The sequence below is a fragment of the Rhinopithecus roxellana genome, chromosome 5, assembly GCF_007565055.1.
Source record: "Rhinopithecus roxellana isolate Shanxi Qingling chromosome 5, ASM756505v1, whole genome shotgun sequence".
In the NCBI taxonomy this organism is placed as follows: Eukaryota; Metazoa; Chordata; class Mammalia; order Primates; family Cercopithecidae; genus Rhinopithecus; species Rhinopithecus roxellana.
The window spans coordinates 132,791,853-132,815,428 of record NC_044553.1 but is presented as its reverse complement, the minus strand read 5'-3'; the positions used below and the strand labels follow the sequence as shown (position 1 = coordinate 132,815,428).

General features: G+C 42.6%; 1 protein-coding gene across 4 annotated transcripts in view; it reads left to right on the top strand.

Annotated features, from left to right (window-relative positions):
- AREL1 (apoptosis resistant E3 ubiquitin protein ligase 1) overlaps positions 1-23,576 on the top strand; it is a 52,315-nt gene that overhangs the window by 16,150 nt on the left and 12,589 nt on the right. For 2 of the 4 annotated variants that reach the window (XM_030930392.1, XM_010382642.2), the window contains exons 2-8: positions 5,700-5,987; positions 12,082-12,142; positions 13,383-13,609; positions 14,531-14,768; positions 21,308-21,477; positions 21,743-21,923; positions 22,107-22,354. In XM_030930392.1, coding sequence (XP_030786252.1) covers positions 12,127-12,142; positions 13,383-13,609; positions 14,531-14,768; positions 21,308-21,477; positions 21,743-21,923; positions 22,107-22,354 — 1,080 coding nt within the window. In that variant the 5' untranslated portion in view covers positions 5,700-5,987; positions 12,082-12,126. Of the gene's footprint in view, positions 1-5,699; positions 5,988-12,081; positions 12,143-13,382; positions 13,610-14,530; positions 14,769-17,354; positions 17,434-21,307; positions 21,478-21,742; positions 21,924-22,106; positions 22,355-23,576 lie in introns of all 4 variants that reach the window. The other 2 variants (XM_030930394.1, XM_030930393.1) reach the window with 2 other exon arrangements.

The window sequence follows — 23,576 nt, the reverse complement described above, 5'->3', positions numbered from 1 at the left end:
CCATTTCATGCCTCCCAGATTTGGGGCATCAGGGCATGCAAGAATGTTCTAGAAGCCAGACGATAAATGACACATGTTCCTGCAGCAAATGATTTTAGGCAAAGACAAAATAGATATAGATATCTAGGATGGGGAAACATAGCAGAAAAATATCATTTAAAATGTGAGTATATGGGATGAGTGGTAATGCACAGTAGATCAGAAGTTGAGTAAGGGTTTTGGCTCAATTACCTCTAGTGGTAAAGGACATGTTAACTCCTTGGTGCTGGGAGCAGAGCCCCAAGCAGCCTTTCTGCTTCAAGTTCAGAGTATCTATTAATATATTCAACATATCCATGTTTTATCTTTAGAAATTCATGCAAATATTGCATTCTATTTTATTTATGAGTTTGATTTAGCGTGAACTTTTTTTTTTCTCCCCAGTCACTCATCCTCTAGTGAAATAGATGCCGTGGGAACATGTGTCATTTATCCTCTGGCTTCTAGCACATTCTAGCATGCCGTGATGTCCACGTCTGGGAGTTATAGAATGGGGGTACAGTCTAATATGACGGCACATTAGATTTCTGTGATTTGGGGGATTGCCTACTCAGGAGTAGTATGTCATAGAACTGAGGAGAGTGAGTTCATCCTGTTCTGACTAATGAGGCTGTCCCTGGAAGGCTGCAGTCATTTGGAGGCACCTCATTACTGGATAATTGGGGACCAGCTGGAGAGAGTTCACGGAAGACCCACAGGAATGATTAAGAGACTGGAGGGGCTGATGGATGAAGAAAGTATAAATGAAAACCGTATAACTTGTCTAAACCGTGATAGCAGAAATAGACAACTGTATAAATATCTCAAGAGTATAAACTTGATGGAGGAGGGTAATCTTTTATGGTGAGATTTAGGGTTGGGGAATATAAACCAAGAGTGGAATTAAGCCATAGTAAATGTAAACTAATAATCCAAAGTGTCTGATATATTCTTGGAACCTCCTTAGTTAGACCACCCTAACCTATGCACTTTTTGATAATTGGATGATTTGTTTTTTTAAGTTCATGTCCCTGGACTCATGGCTGGTGCTTCTCTGTGGAGAATGCTGGAGATTGCATCTTACAAAGCAAACATCTTTCTTTTTTTTTCTTTTCTTTTTTTTTTTTTTGAGGTGGAGTCTTGCTCTGTCGCCCAGGCTGGAGTGCAGTGGCCGGATCTCAGCTCACCGCAAGCTCCGCCTCCCGGGTTTACGCCATTCTCCTGCCTCAGCCTCCCGAGTAGCTGGGACTACAGGCGCCTGCCACCTCGCCCGGCTAGTTTTTTGTATTTTTTAGTAGAAACGGGGTTTCACCGTGTTAGCCAGGATGGTCTTGATCTCCTGACCTCGTGATCCGCCCGTCTCGGCCTCCCAAAGTGCTGGGATTACAGGCTTGAGCCACCGCGCCCGGCCAACATCTTTCTTTTGTCTTGTCATTTGGTGGATATCAGTAGGTGATATCAGAACTTCTGTGTGCTGCCACTAGCTCTGTATGCACCAAAATTTTGAAATGGACTTTTATATCATGTTGTTCATGGCTCTCTCTCTGTGTGTGTGTGTGTGTGTGTGTGTGTGTGTGTGTGTGTGTGTGTGTATGTCAGGATCTCTGTCTCTCTTACCCAGGCTAGAGTACAGTGGTGTGGTGTGATCACAGCTCATGGCAGCCTCAAACTTCTGGGCTTAGGAGATCCTTCTGCCTTAGCTTCCCAGTAGCTAGGACAACAGGGGCGTGTGTGAAAGCGTGGTCTAGGAGACCAGCAGCATCAGCATTACCTGTGAACCTGTTAGAGATACAGAATGTTGAGCCCCTTCTCATACTGACTGCTCTAGAGTCTAAACCATGTTTCTCAAACTTCAGCATTCATAGGACTCACCTGGGGATCTTGTGAAAGTATAGACTCTGAAATAGCAGGGCTGAACACCATACTAGCCATGGGGAGGCAATGATATGACCTGGTCATTGTTCCTTGGGGAGTCCGCAATCTATTAGGAGAGACTGCTATATAAACACATAATTTCAATACAGACTAATAAATGCTATTACAGAGGTATCTTCAGCAGAGACGTACCACAAAGGAGGAAGTGGTTGATTCTGTCTGGTGTGGATAGAGTCCTCAGAGAGGCCTTGGAGCAGGACCAGAGAAGGGGGAGTGCTTGAGTTGAGTTTTGAAGCTCAGTAGAGGTACTGAAGCATTGGGGTGAGCATGGTAGCTCATGGTAGGGACAGTAAAGCTTACATTAGAACTAGGAGTTATTTGATTTAATAATCAAATAGCTGATCACAGGGTTGGAAACCTACTAAGATCGTAGTGAATAGAAATAAAAGTTCAGGCCGGGTGTGGTGGCTCATGCCTGTAATCCTAACACTTTGGGAAGCTGAGGCGGGCAAATCACCTGTGGTCAGGAGTTCAAGACCAGCCTGGCCAACATGGTGAAACCCTGTCTCTACCAAAAATACAAAAACTAGCTGGACATAGTAGTGCGCACCTGTAGTCCCAGCTATAGGGAGGCTGAGGCAGGAGAATAACTTGAACCCAGGAGGTAGAGGTTGTAGTGAGGCGGTGAGCCGAGATCATGCCACTGCACTGCAGCCTGGGCAACAGAACGAGACTCTATCTCAAAAAAAAAAAAAAAAAAAAAAAACAAAAAAAACAAAAGTTCAGTACAATCTGTTATCTTAATTTCTTTATACCATTTTCTTATTTGAAAAAAGGATAACTTGCCCATTCTCTCGCTTATTTAAGGAAAATCAGTCCCCACCAAAAATGTGTTCTCCAGAAATAGAAACTTTTTACATGTCCTTGCAACATTAAGAATTTGAAAAACACTGAAAGGTACAATACAGGTAGAAAATAAAAATTATTTATAATTCCATATACCAAGAAATGATCACTATTTATTTATTTATTTATTTATTTATTTATTTATTTATTTTCTGAGGCGGAGTTTCACTCTGTCGCCCGGGCTGGAGTGCAGTGGCCGGATCTCAGCTCACTGCAAGCTCCACCTCCCGGATTTACGCCATTCTCCTGCCTCAGCCTCCCGAGTAGCTGGGACTACAGGCACCTGCCACCTCGCCCGGCTAGTTTTTTTGTATTTTTAGTAGAGACGAGGTTTCACCGTGTTAGCCAGGATGGTCTCAATTTCCTGACCTCGTGATCCGCCCGTCTCGGCCTCCCAAAGTGCTGGGATTACAGGCTTGAGCCACTGCGCCCGGCCGAAATGATCACTATTAATATTTTTCTATTTTTCCTTTCAGTCTTCTTTATGTAATGTTATGTTTCTAAATGTGGGCTTGTGCTACATAAATAGTTTTGTGCCAGCTTTTTTATTTAACATTTTGTTTGTGAGCATTTCCCTGTGTTGTTTATTCCCTAAAAGTGTCATTTAAAAATTCCTCATATAGTATTCTACATAGGCATCTCTTACAGCTTATGTATATAGTCTGTTGTTTGTGGATCCTTTAAGCTAGTTCCAGTTGCCAGTTGACCCAGGTTTTGGCTCTTGTACTTGGCAAGTCTGTTGGCGTTATTTATTTATTTATTTATTTATTTTGAGAGTGGGTCTGGCTCTGTTGCCCAGGCTGGAGTGCAGTGGCATGATCTCGGTTCACTGCAACCTCTGCCTCCTGGGCTCAAGCCAACCCCGACCTCAGCCTGCAAGTAGCTGGGACCACAGGTGCCTGCCACCATGCCTGGCTAATTTTTGTATTTTTTGTAGAGATAGGGTTTTGTTATGTTGTCCAGGCTGGTCTTGAACTCCTGGGCTCAAGTGATCCGCCTGCCTTGGCCTCCCAAAGTGCTGGGATTACAGGCGTGAACTACCGTGCCCGGCATGTTGCCGTATTTTAAACTAGATACATATACTTATTTATTTTTAATGATAAAAGTTTGCCAACTTAATTTCATTTGCTGGTCTTCACTCATTCTGTTCCTTTAGCATTTTGTGCTTTCTTCCTTGGTTTCCCATAGTAGAGAGGCAGTAGGGTAGTCATTAAAAGCATGGATCCTGGGTCCAGGTTGTCTGAGTTTGACTCGGCTCTACTACTCACTGTCTGTTTCCCTGGAAAAGGACTTTAACCTTTTTGTGTCCCAGTTTCCTCATCTGTAAAATAGGGATAATTGTATCTGTGTTAAAATAGGGATAATTGTATGTGTGAGTTTATATGTATGAAGCACTGAGAACATTTCCTGCCATATGGTAAGACTGTCTCTGCATTTACTAATTAGTAGTCTCTTCTCATTTGTCTTATGGTGGCTGTTTGTGTATGCATTGCCATAAACCCCCTTTCTGCTACATTTTTGGTTCATGAATATCTTTGAGAGTTATAAACTGACTTTACTGCACTTTATTTAGTGACTTTATTTTGAAAGTTCACAGATTTTCCCCTGACTCGTAGTAGCAGGTTTTACTGTTTTAAATATAAAATCAACTTTATTTAAGCATGTCTTGGAAATGCATATGTGGGCACGAAGGGAGCAGACTGCATAGGCTGATAGATTGGGCTTTAAAGCTCTTTGGAGGTTTCTCCTTTCCAGCTGAATATTGTCTCAATTCCTTATCATGGCATATAAGGCCCTCCGTAACCTAGTTCTGTCTGTGCTTTCATCTCACTTGTCTTTGTGGTTGCTCCAGACCCTGTGCTGCATCCCCATTATATTCAAACTGGGTATGTGGTTGTGCTGAAGGTTACTCTTTAAGTCTGTGGCCTAGTTTGCTTCTACTGAAGAATGGACTCACACCTGTAATCCCAGCACTTTGGGAGGCCAAGGCAGGAGGATCTCTTGAGTTCAGGAGTTCGAGACCAGCCTGAGCAACATGGCAAAACCCCGACTCTACAAAAAATACAAATAAAAAATTAGCCAGGTGTGGTAGTGCATGCCTGTAGTCCCAGCTACTTGGGAGGCTGAGGCGGGAGGATCACTTGAGTCCAGGAGGTCAAGGCTGTAGTGAGCTGTAATCATGCCACTGCACTCCAACCTGGGTGACAGAGAAAGACCCTGTCCAAAAAAAAAAGCCTGTGTCTAATTCTGAAGCTCAGTGCTCTTTTTTTTTTTTTGAGACGGAGTCTTGCTCTGTCGCCCAGGCTGGAGTGCAGTGGCCGGATCTCAGCTCACTGCAAGCTCCGCCTCCCGGGTTCCCGCCATTCTCCTGCCTCAGCCTCCCGAGTAGCTGGGACTACAGGCGCCCGCCACCACGCCCAGCTAGTTTTTTGTACTTTTTAGTAGAGACGGGGTTTCACCGTGTTAGCCAGGATGGTCTCGATCTCCTGACCTCATGATCCGCCCGTCTCGGCCTCCCAAAGTGCTGGGATTACAGGCTTGAGCCACCACACCCGGCCGAGTGCTCTTAACCTCTATGCTGAATCATGAAAAAGAATAAAGTCATAAGGATGGGGAAGTATTTGGGGACACTAAACTGAAAGAAGCTCTGACACTTCTCAGCTGAAGAAATAGTTATAGACAGTGAGGTTGCCGGTTGACTTTTCTTGTGGAGTCAGAGGCCTCAAGGAAACTGTGTGGAGTTTTAATTGAGAATGCTTGGTCAGAGTTTACTAATTCTTGGTTATTTTTAGTGTCTCGATTTCCACTGCCTTTTGTACCTTTTCTTTGTTTTTTTTCTGGGGAATCTTTTTCGCAAATAAAAACCTTTTCCAACTAACCCTATTTTCTTTTTTGGACAGGATCCTGGGGCATCTTTTGGCAGCCGATTGCACCCTGCACTAGAGAGAAGTCCAGGAATGATATATTCTTGGGCTGTATTTCTGTATCCTGGAATTCATCCAGTTCATCCCAGAAATACTGACCTGGTTACTGTGACAAAGTCTGATGGATAGACCCTTTCTGTTGACCTTGCGGCATTTTTCTTTCATGTGGAAGTTGGAAGACAAGGTGAAAGGGGCCAAAAGTGACCTGCTTTGGTGAATAGGAGTGCTCTACTTGGTTCTCAGAACATGGGCCCTCGTTTAAAGGTAAGGTAATAGACTGAGTTGAGCTTTAGTTATTGGGATGTAGAACATGGATCCAGTGAGCAGTTCCTAAGCCTTTTCAGCAAGGGATAGCTGTTGAAGTATACAGTTGCAGTGAGAATTGACTTTGTCCCCAGCAGAGCATTTTTAAATATGAAGAAACCAGTTCTCCATTTTTGGGAAATGACTTTTTCACAACTGATTTTCAATGTTGGGGCTAAAATTTAGTTGCTACTGTAATTGAAAATCTTTATGCTCCGAAAAAGCAAAGGATTTTAGAATATGTATGTTAATCAACTTTCTAACAGTCCCTTGAGACAGGTATTTTCAAGTATTTTTCCCCTTTTGTAGGTAATGTGAGCCAAAATGCTATAGTATTAAGCAATTAGACCAGGATCCTTCGTAAGCAAGTGATATTTCTGCACGAGAGAATTGGCATTACATTCCACTTTTCTTTGTCATGCTTTATTTATATTTCAAAAGATTAAAAAAAGAGCCATAAGAGTTTATCTTTCTAATTCCTCACAGTAAGATTGGATAGTGTTTCTCATACTTTGTTTTACCTGTTTTCGTAAATCTTTTTTTCCCCAAATACTTCACTATCCTTATGACTTTATTCTTTTTCATGATTCATTGTAGAGGTTAAGAGCATTGAGCTTCAGAGTTAGACATAGGCTATTTTTGTTTTGTTTTTGTTTTTTTTTTTGTTTTGTTTTGTTTTGTTTTTGGAGACTGGGTCTTTCTCTGTCTCCCAGGCTGGAGTTCTGTAGCACAATCATGGCGCACTGCAGCCTTGACCTCCTGGGCTCAAGCAGTCCTCCCGCCTCAGCCTCCCAAGTAGCGGGGACTACAGGTGTGCACTATGACATCCTGACTAATTTTTTATTTGTGTTTGTTGTAGAGACAGGGTTTTGCCATGTTGCTCAGGCTGGTTCCGAACTCTTGAGCTCAAGTGGTCCTCCTGCCTTGGCTTCCCAAAGTGCTGGGATTACAGGTATGAGCCGCCATGCCCTGCTAGGCTTTCCCAGCCAGGCTTGAATCTCAGCTCTGTCACTTATCCCAGTGTGAGATGTTCAGCAACTTTAAGCCCAGCTTAAAAAAAAAAAAATCCATAAAATGAGAATGATAGTATTCATCTTACCAAGTTGTTGTGGTGACAATTACTTAGGCTAACATATTTAAAGCACTGAAGGCAATGTTCGGCCTGTGATAAGTGACACAATAAGCAAGTAGAAAGTTGTTAATTTACTACTGTCACATTTTTCTTCTAGCTTGAAGTATCACAATATGCCATATTTATAAATGTCAAGGACACTAAAGAGAGGAACTTGAAAACACATAACACTCATATTATTATTTCATATTGTTATGAAAATACTCATAACAATTGGATGAAATAGTACAGTAGAGCCTTACATACTTGTTTGTGCTGGAATTAGACTTGGGAAAGTTCCAAAATAATTTCATACAGAAAAATATGAATAGCAAAAAGTAGAGGGTGCCATAGAAACTGCCGTAGAAAAATACCATGCATGGGAATTTGCAACCCCAGTGGTGGGCATTTGATACCTGCTTGTTGACCTGAATTAAATTGGCAATTTTTAGGTTGAAGAACTTATAACCCATGGCTCAAGTGAGTACACTGTTAATTAGAGAAATCCTTTCAAGCTCTATCTACAAGGAAGATCCCATCTGGAAAATTCCTGATCCTTAGGCATTCTGGACAAAGAAAAGGACAGACATTTGATCTTATTCATATTTATTGAAGTTACTATATGCAATTATGTTGGTTTCTTTGGAGCTTTTTTTTTTTTTTTTTTGAGACAGGGTCTCGCTCTGTTGCCCAGGTTGGAGTGCAGTGGTGCCACCAGGGCTCACTGCAGCCTCAACCTCCTGGGCTCAAGAAATCCTCCTGCCTCAAGCCCCCTCCCTGCCTCCAGTAGCTGGATATAGGTGTGCACCAGCACACCCAGCTAATTTGTTTTCAAATTTTAGTAGAGATGAGGTCCCACTATATTACCCAGACTGGTCTCAAACTCCTGAGCTCAAGTGATCTTCCCGCCTCAGCCTCCCAAAGTGCTGGGATTACAGACATGAGCCACCATGCCCAGCCTGGAGGATTTTTAAGACTACTCATAACCACTCTAAAATGAAAAAACGAGACTAAAAGAATAAAAGTACTAGGCCAAGCATGGTGGCTCACGCCTGTAATCCCAGCACTTTGGGAGGCTGAGGCGGGCGGATCACCTGAGGTCAGGAATTTGAGACCAGCCTGACCAACATGGAGAAACCCCATCTCTACTAAAAATACAAAATTAGCTGGGCGTTGGTGGTGCATGCCTGTAATCTCAGGTACTTGGGAGGCTGAGGCAGGAGAATTGCTTGAACCTTGAAGGCAGAGGTTGCAATGAGCCGAGATGGTGCCATTGCACTCCAGCCTGGACAACAAGAGTGAAACTCCGTCCCCAAAAAAAAAAAAAAAAAAGAATAAAAGTGCTATAAGATAAATAAAAACAATGTTCTATGGAAATTCACAAGAGGAAAGGAATTTCTAAATTTAGTATTAGGGAAGATTTTGGAGAAAGTGGATAGGATTTTTCCTAGACCTTAGGATCAGGAGATGTTCCATGTGTAGAGAATAAAAGGGAAGAGGATATTCTAGGCAGAGGAGATGAGTTTTCAAAAGGAATGGAGAGGAGACATTTCAGAGCTGTATGTAAAAGTATAAAGGATCTAATTTGTATAGATCATAGGATGAATAACGAGGTATTGTAGCAACTGAGGCCAAAGAGAATAGTGTGGGGTAGGGGTAACAGTAGATACAGGGCAGAGAGAGCCCCCGACAGGAGAACATGCTTACAGAAAATGCTTCAGAACAGAGGTAAAATCTGGAATAAAAGTAATTTGAGTGACAAAAGTAGGGAGGCCTGGCTGGACGTGATGACTCATGCTTGTAATCCCAGCACTTTGGGAAGCCAAGGCAGGTGGACCACTTGAGGTCAGGAGTTCAAGACCAGCCTGGCTGACATGTTGAAATCCCGTCTCTACTAAAAAAAAAAAAAAAATACAAAAAATTAGCCAAGCATGGTGGCGGGCACCTGTAATCCCAGCTACTCGGGAGGCTGAGGCAGGAGAATTGCTTGGACCCGGGAGGTGGAGGTTGCAGAGAGCCGAGATTGTTAACTGCACTCCAGCCTGGGGGACAGAGCAAGACTCTGTCTCAAAAAAAAAAAAAAAAGAAAAAAATATAGAAGGGCTTTTGAGAGAATTCAGGAAGAACCAGAAAGGGGGAAAATGTAGAACGAAGGTAAATTCAGAATGTGACCCTGGGTGAAACTGGGAGGTGGGTAAATACTGTGGGGGTAGGGTGTGGTTTGAGAGCTGTTGTAGAGCAGTGGGACATTTTGTAAAGTTAATATCAGTGAGTGAGGAATTGATAGAGCTAACTCTTTGGTCATGAGGAGGTTTCAAGAAGAAAGTTGTTTGGGGAAAAAGTAGTAATTGGTGTATTGAGTTTTAAATGATGAAGAGAGGTGGGGCAGAAATGTAGAGTTGACTTATTGGAGAAGGTTTAGGTGATCTTGAAAATCAGTAGTGATGATTTGATTGAGAAATAAGTGACAAGGGAAAAATGGCTGAGGACTTCACAAGGTAAAGCTCATTACTGCCAGCTTCGTGATAACTGGACTGTGGCTCTCATGTTCTACTTTGTTCCCCCTATACCTGACACATTAAATAAGTACTCAGTATTTGTTGGACGAATTATTTTAGGATGAGTTTTTAAACCTTTATTGTAAAATTTTTTAGTCTTAAAATTAGAATAGTATAAAGAACTCCCATGCAGACTGTTTAGGGACAGTAATAGAAGCCATGCTTTTTGGAATTCAGATGCATTTCTCTTTGAAGAAAGTGTGGGCCAGTAGAGAGGAGTTTCCTATCAGCTTTGAAGTAAAGGAGTAGTGATACTGGTGCCACTATTGATAACAATTGTAATAGTCATTAAAACTTTGAGAACTCACTGTGTGCCAGGCACTACTATAGGCTGCTTACATGTGTTAACTCATTTAATCCTCACAGCACCCCATGAGGTATATATAAGAAAACTGGCACTCCTTTACAAAGATTGAATGACTTGTCCAGGGTCACATTATGAATGGTGGGGCATGGATTTGAAGCCAGGTAACCTAACTCTAGAGTCTATCCCCTTATCCTCTATCTTACACTATTTGTTATGCTGTTTGACTAGAGCTTTGATTGCTGTGGGGAGTTGCATTGAAGTCATATCATACTAAAGGAGATGATGCCATATAAATTATTAAATTTCAACTCTTTTGACAGCAGTGAGATTCTGAAGCCTAGCTAGGTCACACAGTTTGCCATCCTGGGATTGTTCTCTAGGCTTCTAAATTACTGCATGTCCCCTGTCTCTCACAGAGAGGGTTGTTGTAGTTGTCAGAGATAGTAGGGGGGAGTTTTTCCAGCCCTCATGACTCAATCCATACATTTGGCACTGCTTTTATTCCTCTAAGAAGACCACAAATCTGTAACACCAGCCACATATATATATGTCATTTCTTTGCTGAGTGCTGTAACTTCCCTGAGGACCAGAAGTTTCACATCTAGGGTCTGATTGAATGGCATCCTGCTGAGGAAGTATTTAAGGCAGTTAAACTGCCAGTTTTGGTCCCACCAAGTCATCTAGTGCATCCTGTAAGATGCAGACAGATGCTTTTTGAGAGATGGTAGCAGCTTTTTGAGATGATAGCTGTTGGGTCCCCTGCTAATTCAGCATAGGGTCCCAAGAGATGAGATACTTGTTTGGGAAGGAGGTTCAGTAGTTATGATCCCAAATTTTGGCTCTTTATATTGTTTATAATAGACCCTTTTGGGAGCACCTTAATCCATGTGACAATTCTAATGTTCCCCTGTGGATTTCTTTTCTAGTAGGACTTTAGATAATCACTCTAAGTAGGATTTCTATGAAACTTTTGACAGTCATTCCTCAAATTACCTGTTCTCTGCGGGTTCCACTGGATATATTGTTATCAGAGGAACTAAGCAAACACAATCAGATGTAAAAACATACCCTGGAAAAAAAATTGTTTTGGTCCCTCCCAGATCTGAACCTAGATATTTTTAGCTGTCTTGTCTCTACGTAATATTCTAGTGCTGATAAAAGGTGCTAGGTGAAGAAACATTGACAGCCTTAGTGTATACTGACTTGAAAAGAAAGAGTGAATTCAGTGCGTTGTAAAATAGAATATACAGCCTGTGCTAAGGTCAGACTCAGTGATAAGATGAACGTTAGCATACATTGCATTTTTCCTTGGCAGTACTTTCATTGGTTCAAATGATCAAATGAGTAATTAAGATTGAAGTGTTATTCTGGAAACAAGTTTCACAACAGTGAAAGTCTTCCCTCAAACTCCTACCTTGACAGGCATGACTCAGGATGAGAAGTACAGTCTCCTTTTGTTCCTCTCCTTGGTCTTTCTGCTGAGCTCATCTTCCAGAGGGCCCATTAGTTTGCCTGATTGGTAACAGCATAAGTGACTTCCCTTTCAGACCCACTGCTTATTATTGGGATGACCCAGAGTTCATTTTAATTACATAATGCCAACATGATGATAATGATACTTGCTTTAAAAAAAAAAAATTCTACATTTTATATAGCTATTTCTACATAGCTGAATTACTTCCAGAAGGCAAACATAAGGGGAAAGTGACTCCGTTATCCTCTTTGCATGTGTTAATTAGCACCACCTTGCATGAGGAAGGGAAACTGTCTTGGGAACTATGGATCTAAGAAGATGAAGACCATGTTACTGCATTTTGAAATTAGCAATAAAGCAAGTGGCTGTTTGTGGTATTCCTAGAGTGGTCAGTAGATTGGAAGTCTTCAAGGGGAATGATGCAGTCTCTGTTTGTTTCTCTGAAATATATCACAGGGCACCTGTCAAGCTAGAAGGAGGACAGGAATAGTAGGGCTCTAGACTTGAGAGAGTTGTCTGGCTCACGCCATACACTCTGTCTTACTCTGAGATAGCTACAAGGCAGAGTTGGAGAAAAAAAAAGTAAACAAGTTTTCTTTTAACAGCTGCAGCTGTGATCCTCGGCTGTCTGTCGGCATTGAAGGGACCTGATGTTTTACGTTATTGGTACGTTATGGAAAGAACTCTCTCTATTATATTTTTGTTAAGGTTGCTTGGGTTCTTTTTCCTTTTCTGCCTATTCCTTTCCCTTTGAAAATGGAGCTGGGCCGGGCGCGGTGGCTCAAGCCTGTAATCCCAGCACTTTGGGAGGCCGAGACGGGTGGATCACGAGGTCAGGAGATCGAGACCATCCTGGCTAACACGGTGAAACCCCGTCTCTACTAAAAATACAAACAATTAGCCGGGCGAGGTGGTGGCGCCTGTAGTTCCAGCTACTCGGGAGGCTGAGGCAGGAGAATGGCGTGAACCCGGGAGGCGGAGCTTGCAGTGAGCTGAGATCCGGCCACTGCACTCCAGCCTGGGCGACAGAGCAAGACTCCGTCTCAAAAAAAAAAAAAAGAAAAAAAAAAAAGAAAATGGAGCTGGAAATATTTCTAGTCATGCCAGAATGTACCTTCACAGAGTTGGCATTGGAATTCATTCATTTGCATTTATTGAGCAATTATAGTCAATGCCGGACACTGTTTACTGTGGAGTCTAAAGTTAAATAAGATGAAAATCTGCCTTCAAGGAGTACTCATTCATAACATAAAGAGGAATGGTCAAGGAGGAGGAAAGTTATACCAGATGAATGTGCAGGAGTTTGAAGGAGCCCAGGAAAGGGAACTGCTAACTCTGGTGGGGATTGGGGAAGACTTTTGCCAAGTACACAAGAGAGGGGAGGGCTCCCAAATAATGCATTCTTTTAAGAAGGAAATGGTGGGAACCAAAGGCACATCCTTTTTACTGCTTCTGTGGGGGGCCCAGCAAGTGCAGGAAAGTGGGGAGCAGGGCGGACATTGTATGCAGCTCGTATAGAGCAAGAGTTTGCAAACTTTTTGTATAAAAGGCCAGAGAGTAAATATTTTTGGTTCCAAAGGCTCATTTCAATAACTCAACCCTGCCAGTGTGGGGCAAAAGTAGCCATAGATAACTTATAAATGTTGGGCGTGGCTATATCCCAATGGAACTTTATTTACCGAAATATGCAGTGGGTGGACTTTGGCCTGAGGACTGTAGTTGCTGACCCCTGGTGTAAAAGTTCCTTTCTTATCCACAGAGGTAGTACCCAGTGCAGTGTTTCTTTGGCAACCTTACAGTCTCATCCTGACTTCCTTTAATTTTTGAGAAATGGTTGGCCTGTTCCATAATGAAAAGCTGTAATGTGTAACTGGCAGGCGGTTTGTGTGTTCTCTCTTTTGCATAGGTGGAATCACAGTGTCTGTGGTTGCATTCTTCTTCACAATTAAGTTCCTCTTTGAGCTTGCCGCACGTGTAGTCAGCTTCCTCCAGAATGAGGACCGTGAGCGCCGAGGAGACCGGACTATTTATGACTACGTGCGAGGAAATTACCTGGATCCCCGGTCTTGCAAAGTCTCCTGGGATTGGAAGGACCCCTATGAGGTGGGCCACAGCATGGCCTTCCGAGTGCATGTAAGGGAATGTTTCTGTCTCCATACCCATTGGGGTTTCTGAGTAACTTGCTTTCCAGAGCCCAGTTCAACACTACCAGGTGCTGGCCTGGAATGTTAACATTTTCTCTTGTTTTTCAACCCTTTCCAGGAACTAGTGAATTGCTGCTATCGGAAGAGTCACAAATTTCTCTCTCATTTTGATTTAATAGGTCCTTAGCTTTGAGGAAGTATAAGGCTTAATGTTACCTTTTCAAAATAAAAATATTACAGAAAAGAATAAGTAATAATACTTACTCTTTGGGTTAGCAAATCAGGCCCACCTTCAGTTTCTTTAAATACATTTGTCTTGGAACACAGCCACACCCATTCATCATGTATCGACTATGGCTGTTTTCACACCTGAGTAGTTATGACAGTTGAGCAGTTGTGTATGGCCCACAAAGCCAAAACATTTATTCTCTGGCACTTTACAGAAAAAATTTCCCAACTCTTGCATTGACTTCTTCACTGTAGCATTAAGCTTGGCCTGAACCCCTCCTACCTTTGGTAACGCTTTAGTTCACTCATTGCCAGTGCTGCCGGCTAACTTACCTTTAAATTTGGGTTGGCATTGATAATATAAAGGGATGGTAAGACCAAGGAGGCAACATTGGTGGTTCAGAAGTGGCAAGTTAAGATGGGCATTTTCTTGATTTAGTGGTAAATTCTACCCTTGTCCTCTGAACAGGTTGAGAATTTGCTCATGACTTAATGATTTTCTTTGGAGTATTGATGGGATTTGTTTCTCTCTGTGTTTTTGTGAGCAGGACTGTGAGGAACGGGTAGGTACTGGGATTTACCAGTGTGATCTCTGCCAGCTACTTCCTCTCTCCCCACTCACTCTGCACAGGAAATGTTTTTTTCCTCTGCTTGCTAACGAGTGTCCTTCTTTCCATGGCAGTTATTCTATAAGAACGGGCAGCCTTTCCCTGCACATCGGCCTGTGGGACTAAGAGTTCACATCTCTCATGTTGAGCTAGCAGTGGAAATTCCAGTGACCCAGGAAGTCCTTCAGGAGCCCAGTTCCAATGTGGTAAAAGTGGCCTTCACTGTGCGCAAGGCTGGGCGTTATGAAATCACAGTGAAGCTTGGTGGATTAAATGTGGCATATAGTCCCTACTACAAAATTTTTCAGCCTGGTAGGTTCTTTTTTCCTTTCTTTTTCCCTTTGTCTCCTTCCCTCTCTCTCACTCCTTCCATCCCGTCTTTCCTTTTTAAAAATAATACCTTTATTGAGATTTAATTCACATGCCATAAAATTCATCCTTTTAAAGTATACAGTTTAATGGTTCTTTAAATGGAGCCATCATCACAGTCGATTTTAGAGCATTTTCATAACCTCAGAAAGAAACCCCATACATATTAGTAGTCACTTTCTCCCCAAATCACCCAGACCTAGGCAGCCACTCATCTACTGTCTCTGTCGATTTGCCTACTGTGTTTGGCTGCTTTTGTCTTGCTATAAAGAAATATCTGAGACTGGGTAATTTATAAAGAAAAGAGGTTTATTTGGCTCACGGTTCTGCAAGCCATACAAAAAGCATAGCACCAGCATCTACTTCTGGTGAGGCCTTGCGAAGCATCTACTCATGGTGGAAGGCGAAGTGGGAGCAGGAGTGTCACATGGTGAGAGAGAGGGAGGAGGTGCTGGGCTTTTCTAAACAAACAGATTTTGCATGAACTCAGAACAAGAGCTTATTCATTACCACGAGGAGGAGACCAAGCCATTCATGAGGGATCCTCCCCTATGACCCCATCACCTCCCACCAGGCCCCACCTCCAACATTGGGAATCACATTTCAGCATGCAGTTTGGAGGGTACAAATATCTAAACCAGATTCAGTCATGCTGTAGCGTGAATCTGTACTTCATTTCTTTTTATTGACAAATAGTATTCCATTGTGTGTGTATGCCGCATTTTATTTATTTTTTCATCAGTTGGTGGTCGAGTTGTTTCTACTTTTGGGTACTGTAGGCAATGCTGCTGTGAACATTTGTGTACAAGTTTTTGTGTTGACATGTTTTTATTACTCTGTGAGTAAAATTGCTGAGTCATTAGTTTGATTAGTTCTTAAGGGCTAAGGGCTGTGGTATCCACAGAAATAATAGGACCTGGGGTCCCTAGGTAACTTTTGAAGTGAAACCTTACTGAGTGGGGCCTTAAGATTTGTGTATCTTTGCTTGGCTAGTCCTCAGTTTTCTTTCTCTGATAGCAGAGTAAGGCTCTGGACAAAATGGCTCCCAAGCCATCTCTTTCTCCGTGTATCCTCTCCTTTGGTTAAGTGCCTCACTCAGAGACTCCTTTTCATATGAATTATCATCACCCACCTCCTTGCCACCAGTGGAGAACAGCTCATATCCTTATATGTACCAGCCCTTTTTAAAAAATTAAACTTTTTATATTTTGATAATTGTATATTCATATGCATTTGTAAGAAATAACTCAGAGATCTGATATACCATTTTCCCAGTTTCCTGCAATGGTAACATCTTCCAAAACTACTAGTACAAGATAACAGCCAGGTTATTGACATTGATATAGCCAAGGTACAGAACATTTCCATCATCAAAAGGATCCCTCATATTGCCCTTTTACAACCACACCCATCCCCTCCCAACCTGTTTGTTTCTTTTTTTTTTGACGAAGTGTTGCTGTGTCACCAGGCTGGAGGGCAGTGGCATGATCTTGGCTCACTGCAACCTCCGACTCCCTGGTTCAACGGATTCTCCTGCCTCACCCTGAGTAGCCGGGATTACATGCACGTGCCACGACACCCAGCTAATTTTTGTATTTTTAGTAGAGACGAGATTTCACCATGTTGGCCAGGATGGTCTCGATCTCCTGACCTCATGAACCGCTCGCCTTGGCCTCCCAAAGTGCTGGAATTACAGGCATGAGCCACCGTGCCCGCCCCTCTGCCCCACCCGCTGCCAACCTGTTTCTTAACCCCTGGCAACCCATGAATCTATTCCTGATTTCTATAATTTTGTTATTTGAAGAATATTATATAACTAAAATCATGTAGTATATAACCGGTTGGAGTTGACTTTTCCTCACTCAGCATAATTTTCCGGAGATTCATCCAGGTTACTGAGTATATCAGTAGTTGGTTCCTTTTTTCTTTTTCTTTCTTTCTTTTTTTTTTTTTTAAGACGGAGTCTCGCTCTGTCGCCCAGGCTGGAGTTCAGTGGCCGGATCTCAGCTCACTGTAAGCTCCACCTCCCGGGTTTTACGGCATTCTCCTGCCTCAGCCTCCCAAGTAGCTGGGACTACAGGTGCCCACCACCTCGCCCAGCTAGTTTTTTATATTTTTTAGTAGCGACGGGATTTCATCATGTTAGCCAGGATGGTCTCAATCTCCTGACCTCATGATCCGTCCATCTCAGCCTCCCAAAGTGCTGGAATTACAGGCTTAAGCCACCGTACCCGGCCAGTTGGTTCCTTTTTACTGCTGAGTAGTACAGGTTGAGTATTCTTCATCCAAAATGCCTGGGACCAGAAGTGTGGTTTTGTGGTTTTTTTCTCTCCAAACATGGTGTAGGAATGTTTTGTAGTTTTTGAGACAGGGCCTTGCTCTGTCACCCAGGCTGGAATGCAGTGGCAGGATCATGGCTCACTGTAGCCTTGACCTGCTGGGCTCCTTCCACCTCAGCCTCCCAAGTAGCTGGGACTACGAGTGTGCACCACCGCGCTCGGTTAATTTTTTGATTTTTTTGTTCTGTAGAGAGAGAGTCTCATTATGTTAACCAAGCTGGTTTCCTAACTCCTGGCCTCAAGCAATCCTCCTGCCTCGGCCTCCCAAGGTACTGGGATTACAGACATGAGCCACTGTGCCCACCTAGAAGTGTCTTGGATTTCAGACTTTTGGGGGTTTTGGAATATTGACAGTATACTTATTTACCACTTCAGCATCCCTAGTCCAAAAATCTGAAACCCTAAATGCTTCAGTGAGCATTTCCTTTGAGTATCATGTGGTTATGCAAAATGTATTGGATTTTGGAGCATTTTGGATTTCTCATTTTTGGATTAGGGATACTCTACCTATATTCTGTGGTCTGAGTGTACCAGTTTGTTTATTCACCTGTTAAAGGACATCTGGGTTGTTTCCATTTGGGGGCTATTATGAATAAAGCTGCTATAAATATTCACCTACAGGTTTCATGTGAACATAAGTTTTCATTTCTCTAGTATGCAGTAGCTGAGATGTATTGCAGTTGTATGCTTAGTTTCTTTTAAATTGCCACATTCTTTTCCAGAGTGGCTGTAGCATTTTACATTCCCGCTAGCAATGTATGAATGATCCAGTTTCTTCACATCCTTGCTAACATTTCATGCTGTCATCATTTTTTATTTTAGCCATTGTGATAAGTGTGTAGTGGTATCTCATTGTGCTTTTAATTTGCATTTCTTAAATGGTTAATGCTGTTGAACATCTTTTCGTGTGCCTGTCTGTCATCTGTGTATCCTTTTTGGTGAAATGTCTCTTCATGTCTTTTGTCCATTTTCTTTTCCCCTCCCCTCCCCTCCCCTCCCTTCCCTTACCCTCCCCTCTCATTTCATTTCATTTCATTTCCTTCTTTTTTTTTTTTTAAAGACAGCCTTGCTCTGTTGCCCAGGCTGGAGTGCAGTGGTGCTACCTTGGCTCACTACAGCCTCCTCTTCCTGGGTTCAGGCAATTCTCCTTTGTCAACCTCCTGAGTAGCTGGGATTACAGGCACACACCACCACTCCCGGCTAATTTTTGTATATTTTGTAGAGACAGGGTTTTGCCATGTTGGCCAGGTGGGTCTTAAACTCCTGAGCTCAAGCAGTCCACCCCCTTGGCCCCGCAAAGTGCTGAGAGTACACGCGTGAGCCACCACACCGGTCCTTTTGCCCATTATCTAATGGGATTATTATTATTTATTTATTTTTCTTTTTTTTGAGAGTCTCGTTCTGACACCGAAGCTGGAGTGCAATGGCACAATCTGAGCTCACTGCAACCTCTGCCTCCCAGGTTCAAGCAATTCTCCTGCCTCAGCCTCCCAAGTAGCTGGGATTACAGGCATCTGCTATCATGGCCGGCTAATTTTTTCTATTTTTAGTAGAGATGGGGTTTTGCCCTGTTGGCCAGGCTGGTCTCAAACTCCTGACCTCAGGTGATCCATCCGCCTTGGCCTCCTGCAGTGCTGGGATTACAGGCATGAGCCACTGTGCCTGGCCCATTTTGGGTTTTTACTGTTGACTTTTGAGAGTTTTGTATATATTCTATATGCTAGTCCTTTGTTAAACATATGGTCTGCAAATATTTTTCTCCCCATTTGTAGCTTTTCTTTCTTTCTTTTTGGAGATGGGGTATCACTCTGTAACCCATGCTGGAATGCAGTGGCACAGTCATGGCTCACTGCAGCCTTAACCTCTCCGGGCTTAGGTGATCTCCCATCTCAGCCTCCCAAGTTGCTGGGACTATGGCACGTGCCACCACACCTGGCTCATTTTTGTATTTTTTTGTAGAGGTGGGGCTTCCCCATGTTGCCTACGCTGAGCTTTTCTTCTTATTCCCTTAACAGAGTAATTCACAGAGCACATGTTTTCAATTTTGATGAAATCCACTTTCTAAGGTAGGAGAATCACTTGAGCCCAGGAGTTCAAGACCGGCCTGGGCAACATAGTGAGACCTCATCTCTATAAAACGTTTATAAATTAGCTGGGCGCGGTGGCGTGCACCTCTAGTCCCAGCTACTGGGGAGTAGGTTGGAGCAGGGAGATGGGAGGATAGCTTAAGCCCAGGAGATTAAGCCTGCAGTGAGCTGTGATCATGCCACTACACTCCAGCCTGGGTGACAAAGTGAGACCCTGTCTCAAAAAGGAAAGAAAGAAATCCAGTGTATCCATTTTTTTTTCTTTTATGGTCAAACTGTTAGCGTCTAAGAAATCTTTGGTTCCAGATCCCCTCTTTCTCTTTTTTTTTTCCCCTCAAAAGTTTTTAGAGTTTGAAATTTTGTATTTAGGGTCATGATCTATTTTTAGTTAATTTTAATATGTGAGATTTGGGTCAAGGTCCCTTTTTTTTTTTTTTCGCTTATACATGTTTACTCCAGCATCATTTGTTGAAAAGGTGATCTTTCTTCTATTACATTGCTTTCATACTTTTATCAAAAAGCAGTTGGACATATTTGTGGGGGCTTATTTCATTAATCTATGTACCTGTCCCTCTGCCAGTACCACAGAATCGTGATTACTGTAGCTGTGTCTTCTTCTTCTTTTTTTTTTTTTTTTGAGACAGGGTCTCACTCTGTCACCCAGGCTGAGTGCAGTGGTGCGATCATGATTCACTGCAGCCTTGGCCTCCTGGGTTCAAGCGATCCTCCCGCCTCAGCTTCCTAATTAGCTGGGACTGCAGGCATGTACCACCATGCTTAGCTAATTTTTTATCTTTTTTGTAGAGATAGGGTCTCACTATGTTGCCCAGGGTGGTCTCAAACTCCTGGACGCAAGTGATCTCCCTGCTTTAGCCTTCCAAAGTGTTGGGATTACAGGTGTGAGCCAAGTCACACAGCCTGATTACTGTAGCTCTTATAATAAGTCTTGAAATTGGTAAGCTGACTCCACTTTATTCTTCTTTTTCAAAATTGTTTTAGCTATTCTAGTTCCTTTGCCTTTCCATTTAAATTTTAGAATAATCTTAACTAAATCTATAAATAATCTTGCTAGAATTTTAATAAGAATTGTGTTAAAACTATGTATCAATTTGGGGAAAATTGACATCTGTACTCTGTTGGATCTTCCATAAACATGTCTCCATTTGTTTAGTTGTTTGTTGGTTTTTTTGTTTTGTTTTATTTCTTCCAAGTTTTTTTCATTTTGCTTAGGGTTTGCAGTGGTTAAGAATTTGTAAAAATGAGCCGCCAAATTCATTTGAATTCCTCTAGTTCTGTTTTTTCCTCTTTTCTTTTTTTTTTTTTTTTAATAGATAGGGTTGGCTGGGCACAGTGGCTCACACCTGTAATCCCAGCACTTTGGGAGGCTGAGGCAGGCAGATTACAAGGTCAGGAGTCTGAGACCAGCCTGGCCAATATGCTGAAACCCTGTCTCTACTAAAAATACAAAAATTAGCTGGGTGTGGTGGCGGGTGCCTGTAGTCCCAGCTATTCAGCCGAGGCAGGAGAATCGCTTGAACCTGATAGGTGGAGATTGCAGCAAGCCGAGATCATGCCACTGCATTACAGCTTGGGCAACAGAGCATGACTCCGTCTCAAAAAAAAAAAAAAAGAGACAGGGTTCTTCCTTTGTCACACAGGGGCTAGAATGCAATGGTGTGGTCACAGCTCACTGTAGCCTTTACCTCCTGGGCTAAAGTGATCCTATTGCCTTAGCCTCCTGAGTAGCTGGGACACAGGCATGAACCAGCTACTGCATGAACACCTGGCTAATTTTTATTTTTTGTAGAGACCGTCTCGCTATGTTGCTCAGGCTGGTCTTGAACTTCTTAAGGGATCCTTAAGGGATTCTCTGGCTTTGGCCTCCCAAAGTGCTGGGATTACAGGTGTGAGCCACTGCACCTGGCCTCTCTTCCTCTTGATAGTGTTACTTATCCCTAGGAATTGGGAGGAAACCTAGCTTTCTAGGACCCACTGAGCAGATCTTTGTGCCCTGAAGAGCACCTTTAAATGTTAGATTCCATTATCTTTGTTCCAGGAATGGTGGTTCCTTCTAAGACCAAAATTGTGTGCCACTTTTCTACTCTTGTATTGACCTGTGGGCAGCCGCACACTCTTCAAATAGTACCCCGAGATGAGTATGATAATCCCACCAACAATTCCATGTCCTTGAGAGACGAGCACAATTACACCTTGTCCATTCATGAGGTAAGCAGCCTCCCTTCTTTATCTGTGTGCTAGAGAGAGCTGGCTGCTTTCTCTGTCATTCTCACACCTTCTAATTCACTTCCATCTCTGTTTCCTTCTCCCTGACTTCTGTGCTGTCTGTATCTTCATCTGACAATACCTGTCTCATTAGTAATTTTGTGATTTAGATTAGATCGTAGATAGGAAAGCTCTTTGTAAAGAGTAAAGTGTCTTGTAAACGGGGAAGATACTATATGTTAAGTGATGCTCTGTTGTCTTCCTATAGCTCGGCCCTCAAGAAGAAGAGAGTACTGGTGTCTCATTTGAGAAGTCGGTGACATCCAACAGGCAGACTTTCCAGGTGTTCTTGCGACTCACCCTGCATTCTCGAGGCTGCTTCCATGCCTGCATTTCATACCAAAATCAGCCAATCAATAATGGCGAATTTGACATTATTGTCCTAAGTGGTAAGTTGAAAGAAAAGTATGATTTAGTGCTGTTCTTCAGCCACTTCTTTGCCTGTCTGCAGTCTTTTGTCTGACCTCACAAACATTTGATATTTGGGCCATATTTGGCTTGTCCTGTGGACTGAAAACCTAGTGATAGGTAATTTTTTTCTCCCCTGACTTCTACTCCTTCTTATACTTCAGAGGATGAGAAGAATATCGTCGAACGCAATGTGTCTACTTCAGGTGTGAGCATTTACTTTGAGGCTTATCTTTATAATGCTACCAACTGTAGCAGCACTCCATGGCACCTGCCACCCATGCACATGACCTCTTCCCAGCGCCGGCCGTCCACTGCTGTTGACGAGGAAGATGAAGACTCGCCCTCTGAGTGCCACACCCCTGAGAAGGTGAAGAAACCGAAGAAGGTGTACTGCTATGTGTCACCAAAGGTTGGAACTTCCATTATTGACATAAAATCCCCCTGCTTGAACCTGTGTGTAATTGGTATTTGGTGGCAGAAAACACAAAGTAACAGTCTGAGAATCAGGGCAAGATTGTTAACTAGTTGTATAGAAAGCTATTTTCAACCGTTAAAAATTTCGTGCCAGCATAAAAATTACTGTTGGCTTCTTGTGCTGTGTCAAAACAATTTGATCTTTTATTCTGTGATTCATGAAACCACAGTAAATGGATGTCACTATCAGGCAACAGGATTGGAGTAAAGACATTTTGGCAGAGGAAAGAAGGTGAATTTCCAAAGTCCCTGAGCTAAGAAGCACTTTGTGTTAGTTTCTCGTTCAGTCCTCATAAAAATGAGACTCTGTGCAACATCCCATTACATCTCTTTAATCTCATAACCAAAACTGAGTTATAATTCTGTTCTACTTCAGAACACTTTGCTGTGTACCATTCTTCATTTAAAAATCTAGCCTTAATTTGGACTAGGGGTGATGGTAATGAAGGAAATGGGTAAGTGAATAAATGAAACAAGATTGGCTATGAATTGATAATTGTTGAAGCAGCTGATAGTTTCATTATACTGCTTTGTCTTCTTTAGTATGTGTTTGAAATTTTCTTTAAACTTTTTTTTAATCAAGAAAACAGCTGACCTGCATATTCAGATAAAAGGGTTTTTTTAAGATTAAAAAATTACTGCATCATCTTTTCCTCTTTTGTATGAACTTTTTTGTGTGAGGACCTTCCCTTATACCACCAACATATTCCACTCCAGCCCACTCCATCTTCCTGTCTCCCTTCCCTGGCAGATCCTTGGTACCATTCAAATAGGGATAAAGCAGTGTATGTGGGTTGCTGGTGTTTGCTGTCCAGTAACTTGGAGGAAGTCATTCTGAGCAGCATGGCTCTGAGCAGCATAGCGCTGAGCAGGAGATTTTGATTGTTTCTAGGTGAAATACTCTGTTCTCATAAAGTGAGGACCTGATCCCAGATATTTAGAAAGACTTGAGTATTACAATTATAAAATATCTCTGTGTGAAACTGCATTGTCAGAGTGATTTTTTTTTGTTTGTTTATTTTATTTTTTGAGACAGGGTCTCACTTTGTCACCCATGCTGGAGTGCCATGGTCAAATCTCAGCTCACTGCACCCTCTGCCTCCCGGGTTCAAGCAATTCTTGTGCCTCAGCCTTCCGAGTACTTGGGATTATAGGCA